At 35.4% G+C, this 21,111-nt stretch overlaps 2 protein-coding genes across 3 annotated transcripts in view; one reads left to right on the top strand and one right to left on the bottom strand.

Moving 5' to 3' along the window:
* Window positions 1–689: 689 nt before the first annotated feature.
* Window positions 690–5,085, bottom strand: nudt18 (nudix (nucleoside diphosphate linked moiety X)-type motif 18). The gene is made up of 4 exons (XM_026244084.1): window positions 4,893–5,085; window positions 4,334–4,506; window positions 3,569–3,782; window positions 690–2,823 (listed from the first exon to the last, which is right to left on the bottom strand). Exons 2-4 carry the CDS (start codon window positions 4,493–4,495, stop codon window positions 2,207–2,209), a joined length of 993 nt encoding a protein of 330 aa, XP_026099869.1. The 5' UTR covers window positions 4,496–4,506; window positions 4,893–5,085; the 3' UTR covers window positions 690–2,206.
* Window positions 5,086–5,339: 254 nt separating this feature from the next.
* Window positions 5,340–21,111, top strand: part of LOC113070691 (disintegrin and metalloproteinase domain-containing protein 9-like) — a 33,730-nt gene continuing 17,958 nt past the window's right edge. Inside the window, exons 1-4 of one of the 2 annotated variants that reach the window (XM_026244083.1) lie at window positions 5,340–5,815; window positions 9,302–9,399; window positions 17,235–17,293; window positions 19,755–19,833. In XM_026244083.1, the coding sequence (XP_026099868.1) occupies window positions 5,734–5,815; window positions 9,302–9,399; window positions 17,235–17,293; window positions 19,755–19,833 (318 nt within the window). In that variant the 5' untranslated portion in view covers window positions 5,340–5,733. The remainder of the gene's footprint in view (window positions 5,816–9,301; window positions 9,400–17,234; window positions 17,294–19,754; window positions 19,834–21,111) is intronic. The other variant, XM_026244082.1, reaches the window with a different exon arrangement.

The raw sequence follows: 21,111 nt of genomic DNA, 5'->3' as shown, positions 1-21,111 counted from the left end.
AAGTGGTTTTAGAGGATTTCTCTCCTGCTATTGTGGGATCAGGTAGTCTCTATCCGGTGAGGGACCTGATGATCTACATTGACCGCACAGCACAGTCGCATGGATCTAAACAGTTGTTTTTGTTTTTTTGGTGGTAAGAGCAGAGGATCTGCTGTCACCAAACAGAGGATGGCACATTGGACAGTGGAGGTTATCTCTTTGGCCTATGAGGTGCGTGGGTTGACTTTGCCTCTAGGGGTGAGTGATCATTCAACTAGAGCAAAAGCTTCTTCTCAGGCCTTCTTTAAAGAGTCTTTGATGGAAGATGTTTGTGCTGCAGCAGGATGGTCCTCTCCTAGCACCTTAAGTGATGCAGGTGTTTTGTACCTTTGATAGCGTTTCCTTCGTCATGTAAAATCTGATGAAATAGCACACAGCATGCTAATGTAAGCTAACATGATGTATGCGCGGGGCGGTGCTAAAGCGCTATTGGTCAATGAAATGGTGTGATGGTATAAGGGCTTCAGACACTTTAAAATATTACACTCTTTCAATAAACTGATTTACTTAGTAATGAAAACTCCCATCAACATTACTCCCTCCAATAATATTTATTAAAAAATTTACAGCAGGATGGTCACATATCATATAAAGCAAAGATCTTAATAGTTATTTTTTTCCCAAAATAGTGGTTTAGACATGTTTTTATAAAGTATTGTAAGATATATAGGCTATACTTTGAACATGTATCACTTTTTCACATTTTAATTTTAAACACGTTTTAAGCAGGCAAACAAACCCTGAAAACCCTGGAAGATCCTTTACCTCATGCACATTAAAACTACATTTTAAAATCTACATTATGCAAAATAATAGATGCATTTTATAATCAATAATAGGTTATAACTTAGAATAGATTATATAGTTGATTTGATAAAATATGACCCAAACTGAGATGAAGAAAGAGCTCTTTTAACAGAGGTAACTATAAATCATTGGTTTTCAAACAGTTTTAAGAGCAACCCTATTTTTGTTCTCTTTAAAAGTGACGCAACCCATATTGGAAAACACAATATATATATAGTGAAGTAGGATAGGGCCGGTGTTGTTCCCTATTGGTATGTTAAGTCGTATGTTTAGGGGAAACAATATTTGTTCAACATTGAGCACAACACCAGTAACGTTTCTTTCCTTCTTCCCTGAGTCTTGAACTTTGGTACATATTTTTCTCGTGACCCAAAGCTTGAAAACCACTGCTATACATCCACACTGTAATAGCTGTACTATAATGTGAAAAGTGAAAAAGTGATTTCCTGTACTAGCTAGTTTTGTAATGTGCAAATATAAAAATAAACAGATACTTTGATGCTGCAATACCCTACAAAGATGGACTTAAGAAATATTGCTAAACCTACATTATCATCAACCATAAACCCATTTTTCATGACTTTTTCCTTACAGCAATAATTCTTTTAAATTGTTCATATGATGATGACTGAGGTGAAATGCTATGACGGCGCTATATTCAGATTGTGCTGACCTACAGCTATAGTCCCTGCCTAAGTATGAGAGTCCTTTGTGAAAAAGAAATACACTTCAGCATACTTTTAAAAAGAGGACCCATTACAGAAATAATATACTTTATAATAATATACTTGTGCAAACTAAACAATGTTTTCGGACACTTCATTGCATGTAATTTACATTCTAATGAAACATTATTATATTTTTAAGATTTTGTGTAACTTTTTTTTTGAGTGTATTTGACAATATACTTTTTACTTGACAATATACTTGATTTATTTAAACGTAGTCATAATTTCACATTTGTAATGTTGCAATTGTAATAGTAGTACATTTAGAATATATTAACTTTAAATATAATAAGAATAATTAACCCACTGCTGTACACTTAATTAAAAGTACGTTTTAGTATGTAGTATTAGTATGTGTTTTAATTTAAGTTTTCACAAAGGGTTACAAATTCAGAACTGTTTTTGTTTTTTTTAAATAGATTATATTGTGACTGTATAGTGGATGTGTATCAGTGTATATTAGAATTAATTCTTAGTAACATTATACCGAAACAAAGTGCAGACGCCAAAGAGGTGTGTATGGCCACTGAACAAGCTTTAGACACACTGAGCCTTGGTGCTCTAGTGGAAAATGCAGGTTCAGTTCTGGCCTTCGTTATGTCCTGATCCTCTGCTGGGGTGACAGAGCATCACTATAGACTCTGAACAGGCAGAACAGATTTTTCTTTAATTCTCTGTATTATCTTTGCCTTCAGACTCGGATTGGTCACGTCATGCCATCTGTAAGCATCACCCTCCAATGGTGGTGGGCTGCTGATTTCAGCCCCATCCTCTAAATTTTCCAACAGCACAAGCATGTTGAAGCAGATCCCGTCTGTTTTCCCTGGAATTCTCCCGTTGTGCTGCACTCCAAGAATGCCACATGTTTGAACATGTATGGATGACGAAGGTATGCACTCCTTAATCAGCCTGTGTGCAGCCCATGGGATTGTGTTGTATGTATCAACTGATACTGCTATAGGAAGACTTGGATGAGGAGTGGCATCATTGCTGCTCAGCAGCAGCCACAGACGGGGCTCATTGCTACCGTTGCTGGAGATGAATGTGACGAAAAGTCTTTGGCAGATAACGTGACATGGGAGGTCAACAGGTTTTAATGTAGGGAATGAGGGATTTCGGCGATATTTGATTCCAGCTTCAATGAGGGGCAGTACGTCAGGTGCTCGAAGAGGAAGTGGCGACTCGCGGTCCCACCACTGAGCTTGAAGGGATTCAGAATCTGCTTCTGCTGTTGTCTTTAGAGAGCCTCCTGGTTGCACAAAAGAAAAAAACAAAGTGTTGCCTTTTTATAAACTTAAAATTCCCTTGATATAAGAGGTCATTGTGATATGAAACCCTGCCTCTGCAGAAGCTCATCAACATCTGCTTCTACATCACTGCCTGTTTAACCCTGCTCAGTTCATGACCCCTTTAAAAGTAGAGGATGGGAAACACATAGCAAATCACAGTTTGATTTTGAAAAAATAATTCTGCAATATTAAATTTTTCTATAATTTATATTGCGAAATGAATTTTTTTTTTTTACACCAGATGGCAGATGACTTAAAAAGTTATCTGGAAAGAATTAGACATTCTAGAATAATTAAATTGATTTTGTTGGAGATTGCATTTGCAAAGGTTTTTTTATCTTAATTTACTTTAATTTGCTTTTTTTACTTTAAACATATTTTTTTAATTTTATTTTTTTAAAGTGCAAAATCCTTTTAGGGCTGAATGATTTGGAGAAAAAAATTGGGATTACTCTTTTTTTTTTTTTTTAAAAACCTACTTTAAATAAACCAAGTTTTATATTAAAAACAAATAAATAAAAATCTCTTTCCACTCAAGTTTTCATATACCACTTTCCCATTGTTTTTGACCAATTCAATAGGACTATAAAATATTAAATAATAATAATAAACTTTATTTTAATGTAAGATTACAATACTAATATTCAAATCTTTTTTCTAATATATATATATAAAGTTTTGTTAAAATCAGACACTCTTTCTAACCTTTTTCCTCTGCAAGGATGACGAAGCGAACCCACTTTGGCCCTTGTTCTTGAACCATCAGCAGTGTGATTGGCTGGCAGTCTATTCCTGCCTCCTCCTTGACCTCCCTCTGTAGCGCCTCTAGAATACTTTCACGCTCCTCCATGCGTCCCGCAGGGAGATACCATCTGCCATAACACTCCCTCTTTGCCTCCTGAACCATTAACACCTCATCCTGTATGACGCAAACCAACACACATGCTCAACTTCTGTGTCTAGACAAGTTGACTAATCATGGGTAGTGAAACATAGAGAAATATTTATCACAGATGAAGTATCTGAATATGTTGATGATGTTTTGTATTCAACACCTACAACTGGGAGAACGTTGTAAGATCAGTGTCAGTTGGTTAGATTTTTAATATGAGGTACAGTCGTGATTGAGAGATAGACGTGAGGAAAGTGAAAGCCACCAAAACAAGTTACTTCAAAAATTTAAATAGAAAAAATACAAAGACAGATCTTTCAACATCTGTATCATGTCCAGGAAGATGTCCATTAAGAGAGTTATTTGAAATTGAAGTATTTTGTGAGGTGTAAGGCCACTTCACGAAAACCACTTTGACTCTGTTGCCTTTAATTTTGTACCTTGTTAACAAACTAGTGAAAATAGAGCAAGGTCATGCTCCTCCAAGTAAAACTGTATAGCTCATTAATGTGGGCTGTCTGTAATGAATGCACACTGGACAGACTCTAAAAGACATGCAAGAATGACAACATCTTCACCTTTGAGTTGAAGATAACTCCGCTGACAATGTAACACACACTTTTCCTCAGTATGACAGGCTTCACTTGTTCAGGGACTGAATCAAACTCTCTCATCTCGAGTCCCTCACCCTTCAAAAGCGTCTCTAAGGTCTCCTCCAGAATCTCTGCCTTTGAGTCCATCCTGGGGTTGCCTTGATAACACCATAAAGAATAATGAGTATGATTATCAAATTATGGCAGCTTCAGATACAGTGATTGCCAACGGGGGCGGCATTTTTAGGCATCATAACATTATTTTATGTTCAGTGTCACTGAAAAACATTGACAAAAGGCTGACCATAATGTACCTGTAACGATAGGCTTTTAAAACACGTCAGTGATTGCGGATTTGCTTGACCTCGCTATCGTTTCATAATGATCTATGAAGAAATGAATGTAACCTGGCGTTTGCCACTTAAAAGTTAGCGAAGCAGCATAAACATACCGTGAAACAAGTAATGTCAACCGAGATAATTAAGTATTGTTATTAAAATCTAATTCATACAGGTCCATTCTTTTTATTTACATGTATACTAACCTTAAACCGCCGGTAATGAAAGAGAAGATGAATACTGAAAGCAAAGCATAGATATGACTCAAAGCATCAGTTGTTGGAACTATCGCGATAACACGCGTGACTTACTTAGGGAGCCGAGTCAAAGTATAGTATTTGTAGTTTCGTTTTGAAACTTGATATTTTAGAGTTTTTTTAGAGTCTTTTTCTTTGGTGACAAAGAATAGACTACCCGAACTCAACTATAAATAAACAACAGTTGTTTTAAAAAGAGGAAACGTCGCAGTTTAGTTTGGTCAGAACAAGATATAAATGTATGTAGTTTTTAGACTATCCCTAACTAAAAAAAAAGCAACAATAACACGTTTTTTTTCTGTTTTTCTGTTTTCCCTTCCTTAGTAACGAACCTACTTTTGCCTGCGGCTGAAAGTAATTATATGCATATATGAATTCGTGTTCAGCGGGTTTTTGTTACAGCAGGCCGAGATGAAGGGTTAACCCGTCCCGTGTGTTGACGCATGCTCGGTTTCGCCCTCTACAGACGGGGCTCTTTGGCGACGCGAGTCCGAGCGAATAACATAATCCAAAGATTAGGAAACGAGAACCGAAACAGCACCAGTTTCTGCTATACCAACACATCAGGATCCGCGAGCTGCGACGAACTTCATAACAAACTTATTACAGAAGGATAAAGTGAAACTAAATGAGCAGGTAGTTGAAACAGCGAATCTATTTTTTTCTCCACGGGAGCGTTATGTGGAGAGAGCTTATAGCCATTGCGTGGAGGACAACGACTGGATAAGGAAGAGAGGGCAACATTTAAGGTTACTTCGGGACGGCAGTTCATCACGGATACTTCACAGACATGTTTAATGCAGTTTGTTGTCGTCTCGCGAAAAGCGCCTTTTTGTTTCTGCTGCTGCACGCGCTCATCGACTGCAGTGAAGGTGAGAGAAATCGCGAGACCACTGCGAGTCTCCTAATGTCCACAACACTTATTAGTGTTGACGCTTTGATCTGAACCATTAATGAGCACTTTAAATATACTTTACATTTACTTTACATTCACTTGCACTTTAATTATACTTGCATTGTGGTTTTTAATCCCGCTTTATGGCGGTGTTTGAACTGGAATATTTGCTTACTGTGCCCAGTACAATCTGTGTATACTTCCAACTATTTTTTTTAAAGAATAGTGTTTAAAACCGTATACAATAAGCAACAAATGTTTCAGAGTAGTATCCTAAAGTGTTGCCACATGACAAAGGCTTGTTAATTAATGATAAAGTAAATAATGCTATAATGCCCACTTGAACTCATTTTCATAATTAATTAATTTTACATATTTAACAGACCTAATAATACTTGTGCAAACAGTAGTTAGGTAGATATTTATAATTCAGTACTGTAGTACGTTATAAAACAGTTTGCAATAACATATTGAGTTTAAATTATCATACTTAAAAATATTAATAAATGAATGCCATTTTATTGGGACAGAAACCTCCCTAGACCTAATAACCCAGTAGAACTGAATTCTGTTTGCATAATTGAAATATTATTTAAAATTTATGTTACTTATTATATTTCTGCAATTTTTTTAGTATTCAATATCTTTGTTGTAATCTTGACTGTATAAAGCACTAAAGAGATAAAGGTGACGTCATTTGACTTGATCGGAAATGTGCTGTAGAGATTAAAGTACAATTTATGTCCTATTTACGATATTGTTTTTAGATCACAGCAACATTTATGTATAAAAAAGTGTTATATGTATAATTCCCTGCCTCCGGTTCACTCACACGTATGAAGATGAAACATTACATGGAGCGCGTTGCATTCTGGGAAACAGTATCCCATGCAGAGGCATACATCAAATTTCAGCAAATGTAGCTGATAATCTGGGCATTTCATGCATGCAGAACATTCACTTACTATTTACATTATATACACAGCATACTGCAAAAAAAAAAAAGTCAAACATTTAGATGTCAAACATGTATTCTGTCTTTTTACAAAGCATTCGGTTGCAGCTGAATAACATGAGTAAAACTCAGCAGCCTACAAAACACTGCAAGAGGAATTTTGCCTGTGCTTTAAAATAAATACCATAGCAAAAACAACTAAATTCATATACATTTCAAATATTGAAGTGTTAAAGACAAGTAAACAGTCAGTAATAAAATAGGAACAAACAAATCAATTAGCAATATCATAAATACAACTAAACAAACTTGTGCTTCGAATCATGTGCGCTGCACAAAAACAGGGCACAAGTTCTTTCCATAAAAATAAGTGCTATTCAGTTTCAAAGAATAAACGTTAAAAATGCTTGGTGTAGACCTAATGCTCTTTATATGTTTACATTTACATTTATTTGACTTGTAGTGAAATCAAAAAGACATGCACATAATATTACAATATTGCAATGAAGTTTCACTTCATTATGCACCATTGCCCATTTGAAGGACAAACCAATGTTTGTTTGAGCCTTTCAGGTTTTGCAGTGGTGCTCATCTTGCCTACAGAGAGATTTTATTTTGATAGGAAACAATATCAAGTCTGGTCTACACATACCTTCATCTCTGCCTGGCTGTGTGAAGGTTTAAGAAGCTTAAGCAGTTCAATAATAGCGTATTTGGGCTAATTCCGAATTTATGGGCGTCTCCTCGCCCCTGAGTCGTACAGGCTCTTACTTTAAGATCTGTATGAAATGCATGCAAGTTATTTCTGCCACACGTAAGAGGTAGTTTGTGGAAGTAGATCTTGTAGATCCAGTCGATGAACATCTCATTGATTTATTTAACTGCACTCATAAACAAAATTAAACTCATTCAACCAAACCCATCATTTGAATAGGACAAGGACGTTGTCTTGGTTGATTGAACTCTCAAAAGTTTTTAAACTGTCTCTCAATGTGAAAATAAGGGTAAAACTTTACAATTTGTTAACATTAGTTAATGCTTTTGTTAACATAAACTATCTATGAGCAATATAGTTTTACAGAATTTATTAACCTTTGCTCATGTAAAAATGTTAGCTCACCATGTGTAAACATTATTAAATTCACATTAAAGGGGGACTACAATGGTGTTTCATGTATTTAGAGTTGTTCACACTCACAGTGTGAAAGAGATGGATTCTCATGCTAAACATGGCCAAAGTTAAACTATTTTTTTAAAGAATTTTAAGAATGTTATGTACCCTTTAACTAAGGGAAATAAATGCTGTATTCTTCGTTGTTTGTTCATGTTAACTAATGTTAACAAATGATCACATATAGTAAAGGATAACCAAAACAAGTCTTCAGTGAGACATACCTAGTACAGCAGGATAATATAGTAAAATAATAAATAAATAAAATTATTATTCATAGCAATTTTTTAAAATATATTTCTTTCTCTTTTTTTTTGTTAAATCTTTAATTTTCTTGAAAAAAAAGGTAGCCTGCCATTGTTACCATAATCTATTTCTACCTGATTTAACCCATTAAAAAACAAGTACTTTTTTGTTTTATTATATAGTAATATATTACGGTTAATTCATTGATGTATATTTTTAGACTCATATAAAGCCATTTAAGTTAGATGTTATGTTTTTGAGTTTATTTAAATGTTTGTGTATTAATTTGCTGTTGTTAATAACTGGCAATTATACATCTATTATAATGTAACTTCATGACAGAAATAAATATATTATTCTCACAATTGCAACATTTATTTCTGGAAGTTTGCAAGCAAACATGTACGACAGTGCAGCTCTGGTCTGATGGAGCATGTGACAGTTCTGTCAACACTGGCTACATTAAGTCCAGTAAATTGAGTTAAAAGTGTATCTTAAATGACTGCTTACTTAAACACATATATTTTAGCATCTAAGGTTTAGCATTAAGTATTTGATGACATGTTTTGAGCTGAGAATGATGTGAATTATTTAAGGACATAGAGATAAATCTGATAATTTTTTGTGACTGTTCAGTAGAGAGGAAGCATTATTAATTGTTCTGGCTTATCTGCACTTCATCCTTTTCGGGAAAACAGTGCTGGAAGTCTCATCTAACTTGTTGTCTGATGACTCAGGAGCGGGTGGGATGCCTCAATTTCCTGAGCTCTTTCTCTATCTCCATGATACCCTTGCTAGCTCAGCACTATTTCCACCTACAGGAAACACTGGGCACTTGATTGCTGACCAGTCAATTGCAAACAATCTAATTACCTGTGATGATCACAATAGCAGTTATTTATAAAACAATTTTTGTTGCAGTGAGAGGAATAATAGAGGGAAGGAGATGGAGAAATGAATGAAAGTTGCCTGTAAATCCAGTGAAAGACATTGAAGTCTCACTGTTTTCCTGCATAGCTTGTATAATACATTGTGTTTGAATTGATGGTGATTTATAGACAATGTTGTGACGGGACTGTCTCTGTTCATAGACTCAGTAAACCAGCAGACGTCTCGGCTCTCCTCATATGAGGTGACGGTACCGAAACACATCAGCAGACAGAAGAGAAACCAGGACAGTGCAGATAAGGTAAACAAACAAACTCTCTCTCTCACACACACACACACACACACACACACACACACACACACACAAATTTTATTCTTACAAAAAATTGCTTAAATATACATCTTATTTAATTAATGTTTATGATCTCTGAATTATTATTATCTATTTATTTTTTATTCCTGTGTAAAGTAAAAAATGTGTGGTACAACTGTCCTGATGTCATTATAAATTATTATTAACAATTAAAATAAAATAATTAATTTGTACCTTAAATATATTTAAAAATGTTTTGGAAAATTATCATTAAGATTCAAATTGTAAAAAAAAATGTTCACATTTCTTTTTATTTTTTAATTTTTAATAAATTTTTTTTTAGACAAATTCACTCTTTAAAACGTTTCTTGAAAATGGTGAAAAATTATTAAAACCAACTTTATTTCCAAGAATGCTTTTCTAAAACTTGGCACATACATTTCAAATTAGATTTCTGAAAGATTTTCCTATATATGTGACCAGTAGGGACACAAGTCGTTTCTGGGGCATTTTGAGTCATTCACAGATTTTGAAGGTGTAGACTCCAACCTTTCCAATGATGTGTAACACATGGAAATCTGATAATATTTGGAGAAGTTGTGGCCATTTGAAGGTAGGCACTCAAATAAGCTCAAATGGGAGAAAATGGCCTCTAAAGATTGTGCAGTTCTCACCTGTTCTCACTTGCTGGGACAATATGACTCATTTACATCTCATTTAGATAAGCCATACTCCCTGTAAAGACCAAAAACTTTTCTCTGACATTTAAGAGTAACATAGGCCTACAAAGACTCTTTTAGGCCTAAAACAGTTTGGATAGTTGTTAATACAGCGTTCCCACAGCTTGGTTAACTTCAAACTCAAGAACCTTTCAAGGACTTTCCAGGTCCAATACCCTCAAATAGAGCATCACAGTCCCGCCCACAGCCCGAGAGAGCTCTGGTGCCGGAAGTAAATTTCCCATTCATTTTTCCCATTGACTTTCGGAAAAATCCGTATCTAAAGAGTTTTAGAGCATGTGTGAGGATAACCAGCTGCGGCTGAACTCATAAGCATATAACATATCATTTCGAGTGAAAAAATTAAGAGAAAATCCCAAAAAAGTAAAAGGTACAAGACTGTGTACATATTTTCATTTCGAGCGCAGGAACTACTCATCCCATAAACCACCGCACCTCATTGAATTCGACTGAAGCCACAACCGCGAACGAGCCTTTTGAGCGACTTCCAAATCTGATGACGGCATGGATGACGGCCGTCCGCGCGATCTTTTTCCTCCAGTGAATTTTCTCATGGCAGCCATGGAGATCATGATTGCACTGATAAGTCTACCGTACAAAAACGCAACACAGTTTTTTTTTTTTTAATTTTTATTAATGATCTTCAGTCTTCGCGGGGTTTAACCAGACGGTTACAAGAACTCCACCAATCAGATGCAACACTGTGGGATTGTGGGATTGTTCACGATTGTGGGTAATGAAGTACTTAGCCAAGACATCGCGAATAAAAGGCATTTATATCAAAACAAGGTTAGTGCCCCATGATCCTTTTGCGCTTATATGAGCACATACTATCGCTGAGTACAGCCGTAGCTGGTTTTAAGTCTACCATGTATGGTTACGTTTTTATGGCTTATACCCCAAATGTCAATGCAGAAATTGCATTGAATTGTTACTTCCGGTGTCCTGACATTTTATCCTACCCTGTCAGATTTTCCTACCCGGGTTTACTGCGCACGCGCACATCAATATCGCGTCCTTTGTCTCATGCTAAACAACGATATTTAATGTATCTGCATTACTGTAAGGGTAGGTTTAGGGTTGGGGTAGGTGTAGACTTTAATAAAAACACAATCTAATTGGTAGAAAATAATATTTATTGTTGGTTTCCTGTAACTGTATCCCTTCTAGCTACAACCGCGAATATAACACATAATTACTGTATTTGCAGTACTGTAAGGGTATGGTAAGGGTTGTGGTAGGTGTAGACGTTAATAAACCATAACTTTACAGTAGCATTTTTCGTTGTGGAATTGTACTACCCACTGTTTTGGTGGGAGGTAGGAAAATCTGACAGCGTAGGACAAATCGACAGAACACCGGCACCAGCTGTGGGCGGGACTGTGATTCTCTATTCAAGGACTTAATGTGGGGACACATTTCGAGTGAGAGCAAGGTTACATAGTTTTACCTTGTAAAATACATTGTTACAGTTTTCATGTGTCAAACACAACTATGCAAAAAGCTTTTTTTTTTTGCATTTATTTTTAGCCATATGACAGAGGTCTGATATTCTATTCGTCATATTTCTGTTTTGCATTAAACCGAAGAATATTCGGTACATCCTATACTGTTTTCTAAAATGATCTGATTTGAACTTTTGCATGGATTTTATTGAAATCCATTCCTTGGAGGGCGTGGGCAATAACAAAAGAAACCAAAGCCGGCTTAACCAGCCTTTACTGCGTGCTGGAATCTCTGTAAACAAGCAGATTTCAACCTCAAAATGTATGCTTTTAAATATACCATTAGTGCTATCTCAAACACGGAGAGGCTTCTTTGTGATCTCAACTAACAGATTCAGCAAAAAAAACGGAAATCACCAATAAAAACAAAACAAAAACAAAAAAAAACGCTTCTTTCTCATTTTACTCGAAAGTTGTGCTGCCGACTTGTGTCACTGGTTTCCGTGACAGGTCACATATGTTAAATGGGTGGTTCATTGCAGTTTCACTTTTTAAACATTAGTGTGTAATGTTGCTGTTTTTGCATAAACAATATCTTCAAAGTTACGAAGCTGAAAGTTCAATGCAAACGTACATATTGTCTTTCAAAATTCTGGAAGTTCAATGCCTACAAAAACGGCTGGTAGGGACTACAAGGTACTTCCTGGGCTCATGATTTCACAAAACCAGATAAACCCCACCACTGAGAAAAGGCTGCATAGGTTGGTGAGGCCATGCTGTGCTACTTTAGAGAAGAGGCAGAGAAAACTAGAGGTGCACATAAAAATCTATTTATATATATAAATCACGATTCTGTCTTCTAATGATTGTAATGGATTCACAAGTTAAAAAAATCAATGTTTTAAAGTAGCGGTTTTCAATCCTGTGGCTTGACTTCAGTCAATTTGGTAAATGTGATATAATAAAAAAAAAAGCAAATTTTCTCACAAATTTATGGAAATTACCACCACAAAATCAGTCATTTTGATCGCAAAAATCAAAAAAAAAGTGAAATCCTGGAGGGACCGATAGGGCACGATAATATTGTTTCTGCATTTCACATGAATAAAGCACTTGTTATTTTCCTAAAAAATGAACAACTGGTTAGTCGATTCATTAAAAACGGGGTTTGGGTGAAAGAAAGTTTTCAGTCCATTACACTGCTGCATGCTCCAGCTACAAAAGTGACAATTTCCAGTGTGCCTATGTTTGTTAAAGATGATGTGATCGTACGAGAATTAACATGTTTTGGAAATATGGCAAGTGCTGTGAAAATGATTCCTTTGGGTTGTAAATCCACCAAACTTAAACATGTCTTGTCTTTCAGATGACAAGTTTTCACGTTTTTGTCATCTCCTACTAAAACACTGGATGTTTAATTTCGAGTGATGTGTGGAGAGAGCTCTTACGTGGTTTATGCGAGGACTGATAATTTGCGTTGTTACAAGTGTGGTGATATTGGTCACAAGAGAATTTCCTGTCCTCATAAACCACGATCAGAAGAAGTTGCAGGGACATCAGAATTTTCGGGTGAGAATAGTTAGACGAATATGTTGGAAACAAGGCTGCTAAGCAACGTAGAGAGGAAGCGCAAATGAAAGAAGATAGTGATGATGGTGACCAAATCGAAGTGAATGTTTATGCTGCTGATAATATTGAGAAGAAGGAGTGTCTAATGGCTGTATTGTTACTGTTGCTTTGAATCACAAAGATGATGAGATGCAAGAAGTTAAGAAAAGTTTAAATGATGAAGTAGAAAAAGAGTTAAAAGCTGAGAGTATTAAGAGATGACGATTCACGTCTTGATGTAGATGTTGGTATATTTGGTGTTTCTTATTCTGTTGAACAGATCAATAACTTTCTGGATGAAACTAAGGGGAAGTCTGTTGAGATGGGGATGTGGCATTTAATGTTTCCTTTTTTTCCTTCTTTTTATCCTGTTCCTTGTTTGCTATGGATTAGGGATGTCCAGATCCGATCCACGACATCGGTATCGTGCAAATACTGGCCCAGAATGCTAGATCAGATCGGAGAGGAGAGAAAAATATGATCCGATACCTATGTCCGATACCTATCCGACACAAACCATGGGAAAATCTAGCTTAAACCATGGCCTAAATGCTTGAATATTAGCATTTCTCTTGCTGTGACATCCAGTTAAGCGCACAGCCTGTCACATGATAACAGTAGTAGCCAATAATGAGTATGACAGTTAATAAAGTGCACTTGCGGTCCGGTCTATGTTAAAAGGAGGTTGACAGTGGAATATGCTTTTTATAGCCTTGCACATAATGTTCAGACTTATTTGTGTGTGTGGGGGGGGGGTAATAACTTTCTCTGTGAACCTAATGGGAATGGAAGTTTTATTGTAAAGGTTTTTTTTTCACCAATTTATTTATGCTTAAGGGTGAAAGCTCAGCTCCATCAATGAACTGTTCCCATTATGCACTTTTTTTCACATAGCTATGAGAAGCATTTAACATGGATGAGTGTGCAGTTGCCATGCTGTATTAAAGCTTTAATCAGGAGAAAACCGTATATTTAAAGCTAGCATAGGCAGTAGCATTTACAAATAACAGTGTATCTTTGTGTTTATTTTGTTATTAAAATTTGATTTAAATGTTCGCCGGTTCTTGCCTTCTCTTCCCCACTTATGAACTGCGTTACACTAACCAATCAGAGCCCATCGCCTATATCGGAGGGAGGGGCTTCACAAAAGAAGCAAACGATCAGTGTGTTTCTCAGAGAAGGGACAGTAAATCATGTGGAATTTTCTTTTTTTTTTTTTTTTTTTTTTTACAAAATTAAGCATTAACACGTTAGACTGCACCTCATACACTCAAATCAAGCCCAGACAAAAAAAGAAACAGTGAACCACCCCTTTAAACACTTTTATTTGTCTGTTATATGTTTTTCTTTAAAATAAATGTGAATGAAAAGTGTAAATACTGTATGCAGTAGAGAAAATGCAGTTATATTTAACATAATAGTCAGTTCAGTAGAAGACAACTTAAACTGTTTTCAAGTCTGCAGAAATCCTGTCATTTTTTTAATAGATTAATAGATTTTTTCTTGTATCTTTTTATGAGCTCCCACTCACTGGCCATTAACTGTGTGGCTATGATCTTTAGCAGGTCCCTCTCATTCTCCCCGTGTCCTCTCTTTTTCCATTTTTTGTGAATGGTTTTGTATCTGCTCATATCTAAGCCAGCGGTGCTTCAGAGATCATGGCACAGGAACCATCTGGCCGGCACACATGCCCAGCAGCGTGGGCGTAGTTATTAAAAGTCTATCTCTGCCAGAACCACGCTGAGAGACGCATGGCACAAACAAACACACAGCGCTCCTCTCACCTCTGTGTCATTGAGAAACAGCTACTCAAAGTTTGCTCGATGACAGAGTGTGTTTGTGCTGGCATAGCCTTGAAACCCTTAACACCTATAGACATAAACAAGCAACATTCACACTGAATCTTTCTGTTGAAAAAAAGTTTCAGCATTATTTATTTAATGAAATTTTTAATGAAAAACATGTTTATTTGTTTGTGACATAGAATGGCCATTTGCTGCACTTTTGTTACTTTATCCTGAATTCCTGAATGGTAATAAAGCTATGATTATTAAGACATTATTTTAATTTTATTATAATTATTATTTTGTGAAACACAAAAGGAACTCTTAGGCAGAATGTCCAACCAGTTTTCCAGAAAAAAACTAAAAAGGAGGGGATGAAAAGCCAAAAAATGAGTCTTTTTGAAGCCATATGATTGCTTTCTGCAAACAGACACATTTTTTATTCACTCCATTATGCTTTTTAAACTTCATTGATCGTTTTTGTCTTTTGTCATTGTCATTTTAGTGTATATATATTTTTCTTTATTACTCCACTTATATAATATTAGAGTAGTTATTAGTATTTTGAATTAGCTTTTATTTTTATAAATTTTCTTAAATTTTCATTACTATATTGCTACATTTTTCCATATGCTTTTGTCATTTTTAGTTATTATTTAATTGTATTATTATATATTAGTTTTTTTATTTATGTTTAGCTTTTATTTACATTTATTTTAGTAATTTTTTTGTACTTCAGCTTATACTTGTTTCATTTCGGTTTAGATGCCATGGCAACATTTCTCATTTAAATTAAGTTTATTTGTTATATTTATTTGATCTTTCATCCACTTTAACAACAATGGTTCTGGTTTTAGTGTTAGTTAACAATAACAACATTGTCTGGGACTATTTCTGTGGTGGGTTTGGGTTTTTTTCCATGTAGTGTCTTTTGAAACTCAAAAAGAGTGAAGAAAATCCATTTTTCTCTCAGTGTCTCTTTCCATAATCTTAGAGAGAGACAAAGAGCAAGAGGAAGAATCTGTTTGAATGTTTGGCATGTTAGGGCAGGTGTAAAATTTAGTTCAAAGAAAAATATATGTTGAAACATCCACCACTTCCTGTAAGCAGTTAGTCTCACCACACCGGTTTCCCTGAAATGATGTTTACACTACACATAAACTTTTTACACTGAACATTTTTTCCATACATATATATATATATATATATATATATATATATATATATAATTATTTACATTTTTGGGGGGGTTATGTGTATGAATTAAATTAGTTTTTTCATTCTGTTGAATTTTTTAAGGGGAACCCTGAGGTATTAAGAATTTTATGGGCTGAATAAAGTAAATTATGTCTTTTACTGAAATATGTAGTGTTTTATTTTCTGAGTGGTGTATTCCAGTTGTGTTGTTGCAGTAAAATATAGCAATAGGTAGTGTCACCAAGTGCAACCAAAATACCCCCCCCCCCATAGTCCACAATATGTATAAAACGATGTGAGTTTTATAAATAACCCAAATGTTTCATGGGTTTTCTATCACATATTTAAGTAAGATACATAATTTTTGTCATATTAAGCTATACTATTATTAAAGGGATTCTCCACCCCAAAATGCTAATTTTGTCATTAATCAATTACCCCAGAAAAGTATGAAAGACATTGTCAGAATATTCTATTCGCATACAAAAAGTATTCTTGTCGTTTCATAACATTACAGTTGAACCACTGATGACAGATGGACTATTCTGAAGATGTCTTTCATACTTAACTGGACCTTCACACTGGTATTTACTTGGCTGTCTATTATTCAAATGTCACTGTATTTGGAAAATGTTTTCCTAACTGTTAAAAAAAACAGCGGTGTCTCTCTCTGACCTGATTCATTTCCTGTATGTGTATTTTTCTCAGAATTAAACAAGCGTTTTATTGGTTTAGTGCTTTCTCAGAAATACAGACTAAATGAAAGTATCCTGTTTGTTTGGTTTCATCACAAATGTACTAAGCCTAAAATAAGTCAGCACTGATGGGAAAGACACCACATAAACCAGTAAGGGAAGCAGGGCTTTACTCCGAAGCAATTGGACAGTGTGCTTACAAAAATGCCCTTCACTTATTAGGTTCATTAATTAAAAAAGCAAGAAAAGAATTTGGCCCTTTTTATATCCTCTTTGTACTGCTTGTTTTCTTAGCCTGTAAAATACTATAGCGATTTGATGGTTTCTGTCATTTTTTTCCTCTTTTTTTTTAAGGTGTCATACATAATCCAAGCTCAAGGAAAAGAACATGTCATCATTCTGGAGAGAAATGAGTGAGTATTTTCCTTCTGCTTCTCTCACTTTCTCTCCTAAAGTCAATTCATACACTTGGCCAAAGATCCCCCTTACAAAAATGAAACATGGTTTTCTACAAACACAACAACAACAATACAAACATGGTTACTATAGTATAGTTAAACCATGGTAACCACAAATTTGGTTTTGCTACACTAACCAACGTTTAACCGAGATATTGATAGAAAAACTGTGGTTATACAAATGGTAATCAATAAGCCAGTAAAAACTTTTACTACGATAAAACCATGGTTAATTTTCGTAGTAGTATGTATGTTTTATCTGTACGGGCGTGGTAAACCAATAAACCAATTCCTTAGAGCTGATTTTTTTTTCTGTTTGTCACAATAATAAATAAATCCTCATTAGAATGCAACAAAAAACATGTTTTTTAATTCTTTTTATGCAAGTTTTTAAATCTATTTTAATTTCTTAAAATTACATCTTATACTCTTTCCTTACTGTTTTTTGCCACTAGCATTCCTGTAAAATTTGACTAAAATAACACAGTAGGTATTGGTCAAACCAATTACATTTCTATAATGTAAGTGTGAAACAGGTTCAAAGTGTCTGTATCAGGCTGAGAAGTTTCCTAATTCCTAATATCTTTACCTCATCCCTTACCGTAATTACATTTTGGTCACTTAGTAGATTGTTTAGTTGTAATATTTCTGTGTTTGTTGTAAATCAGAAGCCTGTACAGAATGCAACAGTGTTTTAAAACCTTTAGCCTTTTCACCTCTGTCAGCATTTGAGCCTCATTCAAGTTAATGCTTGAATGCATTGATGAATCTTAATTTCCTTTTGTCATGACTTCCTAAAAGACATCTTTGTTCACTGTTGTACATTGTGTGCACTTGAGGTTCTCAGAATGTAAAAAAACATCTGCACTTTATGTATTACTTAAGTTATTTGAAATATTGCGACATGTTGGCAGACTTTTTTGGACGACCACTACATCATTGGCAAACAGAAGAAGTCCCTTTATACTATCAGATTTGTCACATGTGTATGTTTCACTTCTCCTGTTTGAGAATGTTACCTCACATAAAGCGTCCAGTGAATGCTGGATGAAACCTACTCCCCTATTACAGAACTAGAACATTCTGTGCTCTTCACTTTAATATTTAGATACTCAAGCAGCAAACACATTAATTTTTCTCACAGTTTGACAGTTTGTTGGTTTTTTGAAGGGCTGGAGCTGGGAGATGTTTTGGAAATGTGCCTTCGAAGTAAAAAAAAAAAAAGTTCTGCACCATTAACAAAGGCGAATTGCTTCGCATTTTGATGTAAGATATAAATAACACACAATGCATGAGCACAAAGAGCTTTGAGTTTGATAGTCAGTGCTAAATGTGTTGTGTCAGGTATGTTAAGATGATATCCAGCTATGCTTACCATCTGTTGCACAGGAGATATTATATTTTTTACATAGTGCGTGGCCTCCACAGATCATCTAAGATCTTAAACGGTCTTAGGACAAGCCCACTTATCTTTGTGATGTCTGTATGTTTCCGTCTACCTTGTCAGTATTCATAGGAAAGGATAAGAAAGCAGAAAAGAGGAACTTGAAATCTTCATTTCTGAGAAAAAAGCAAGATCATAAACATTATTTAAAGAAATGATAAAACTGTGTTCAGGAAATAATGTGTGTGTGATGGGAATTTCTTGGAAATTTAGTCTATGATATTGTGAACTTTGGTGTTTAAACAAAAGTATTGCTATTAATATTGCTCATATTTGAAGTAGGCTTTTCCCTCAAATTTGTGCATCCTTTAAGAAAAATGTTTTTATATTTAAAGAGCCACACAGATGGGAAATCAAAAATTACCTGTATTACAGTGTATGATGTAGCTGTCCATCAGTGTAAACAATGTGCAAGTAATTAAACCAAAAAGTACACGATTTATAAAGTTATTGGATAGATTTCAAATCTTTTGCCCATCTCTATGTACGTCACTAGGAGCACTTTGCATAATAATCTCCGCCTACCGTCTTGGGAGAAACGGAACTCTGACCTGCCCCCCCCCCCAAGTTTGTTTTATTTTCACTGCCAACGAAAGAAGATCAGAGGAAAAAATTGCTAAAATTCATTTTTACCACAATACCAGAGCAGTACAACAAATCCTTGTTGTGTTCACAACATTTCACTGATGACTGCTTTTCTAATCTCGGTGAGTTTTTGTAATAATCTCTAGCTTCCGCTAATTGTCATGCATGCGTTCACGATAGAGTGATGTCCAGTGGATGACGTAGGACAGCTCAGTGTAATATAACATAATAAAAAACATTATGACCTCAAATTGGAATGTATGTTAACAATATTAGTGATGTACAGATAATCTGTTTCATTCTATATACTGATAATTTGTGTATGATGCAAGACTATATTAAATACCTAAAATATTGAATCCTTACGTTGTGTTTTTTTCCCCATAGATTGCTTTTTCCAGAGGATTTCACTGTGTACTCTTATGCCAAAGATGGCTCGCTGGTCACCGAGAGACCAAACATGATGGTAAGTCAACAAACACTTACAAGAACTGAAAGTATGTTTTTGCCCAGGTTTTTTTTTTTTTTGTTCAGTTTTCAGAAAAGTTACATGACACCAGCACCTGGTTTCTATAAAACAAGGGAAAGCATGTGAAACCAGGCAGTTTTAGCACGTCTTCAACAAGCCATGTCACCTGTCTGTCAGATGCTTTTGCTATTTTCCACTCTTTTGTTTACTGAATGGCGACCCAGCATCACCTTCAGCCTGTGCTGAGAGCTTGAGGATTGGTTTATCTATATTTGGTTTAATGCAGAGCTCAGACACACAGGATGTGATTGGAGAAACGGAAATACTGTGGTTTAGACAGAACACAGAAACCAGTTAGTATTTTATTATTTTTTCACATTTTAACCAGCTACTTTCATAAACCAAAAACTAAACGTACCACTGCATTCGGCTCATAAGCTGTATGTTATTTCCACTTTGCGAGAGGTGTTTCTGTGCACAGAATGGCACAGGTGAAGTGAGAACAGCTGCCGTGTATCATAATGTGGTTGTTGTGTGCTGTTGTAATTGTTGATGAGATTTCCTCAAGCCCCTCGACCAACACTCACACAGCGTCTGATGCCAAGAGCACTGGAGCATTCTGGGAAGAGCTGCATTACTCACACGAACTGGAATCCAATTTTACACGAGTATTAAAGTGAAAGAGGCAAAAACTTCATAGAAAAAGAAAGTAGAAAGAGGTGTATGGAAACAGTGAAAGTATAGTTAGAAGGACATTCCCAGTGAAGTTCTTCACATACAGAGATGATTGTCTGCTGAGAGATGTAACTTGAGTCATCGGCCCTGACCTGAATGAAGTCACTCACTGTTTGCTTCATGCCATTGAGATTTCTCTTGCTTTCTTTCATTGCACTGCCTCGCTCTCTCAGGGTATCAGACAGCCACAGCAGATCCTGCAGTCAGTTCTGCTTCATGTTTTTCTTAGATGAACAACAACTTTTGGATGTTGTAGTATCAGTCTTTCTAGACTCACTGTAAATTATTTTTTGCACAGCATTTAATACACACAGAAACACGTCATATACAGTACAGTCGCCCCAAAAAAGGATTTGAACTTTTATACCACGCATAAAACTACCTGATTGTCAGTCATCGCACTAGAAATCAAAATATCAAACTAAGTGAAATCTGAAAAAAATATTTTTAATGGATGAATGTAGTCAGTTCTGCTCAAATTCAGTTTATCACATTAACTATGAACACAGGGCACTAATGCACAGGGCACTTAATGCACAA

This window comes from Carassius auratus, unplaced genomic scaffold, assembly GCF_003368295.1.
Source record: "Carassius auratus strain Wakin unplaced genomic scaffold, ASM336829v1 scaf_tig00005214, whole genome shotgun sequence".
NCBI classification, from domain to species: domain Eukaryota; kingdom Metazoa; phylum Chordata; class Actinopteri; order Cypriniformes; family Cyprinidae; genus Carassius; species Carassius auratus.
The sequence above is the reverse complement of the archived record's forward strand: the minus strand, read 5'-3'. Positions and strand labels throughout refer to the sequence as shown.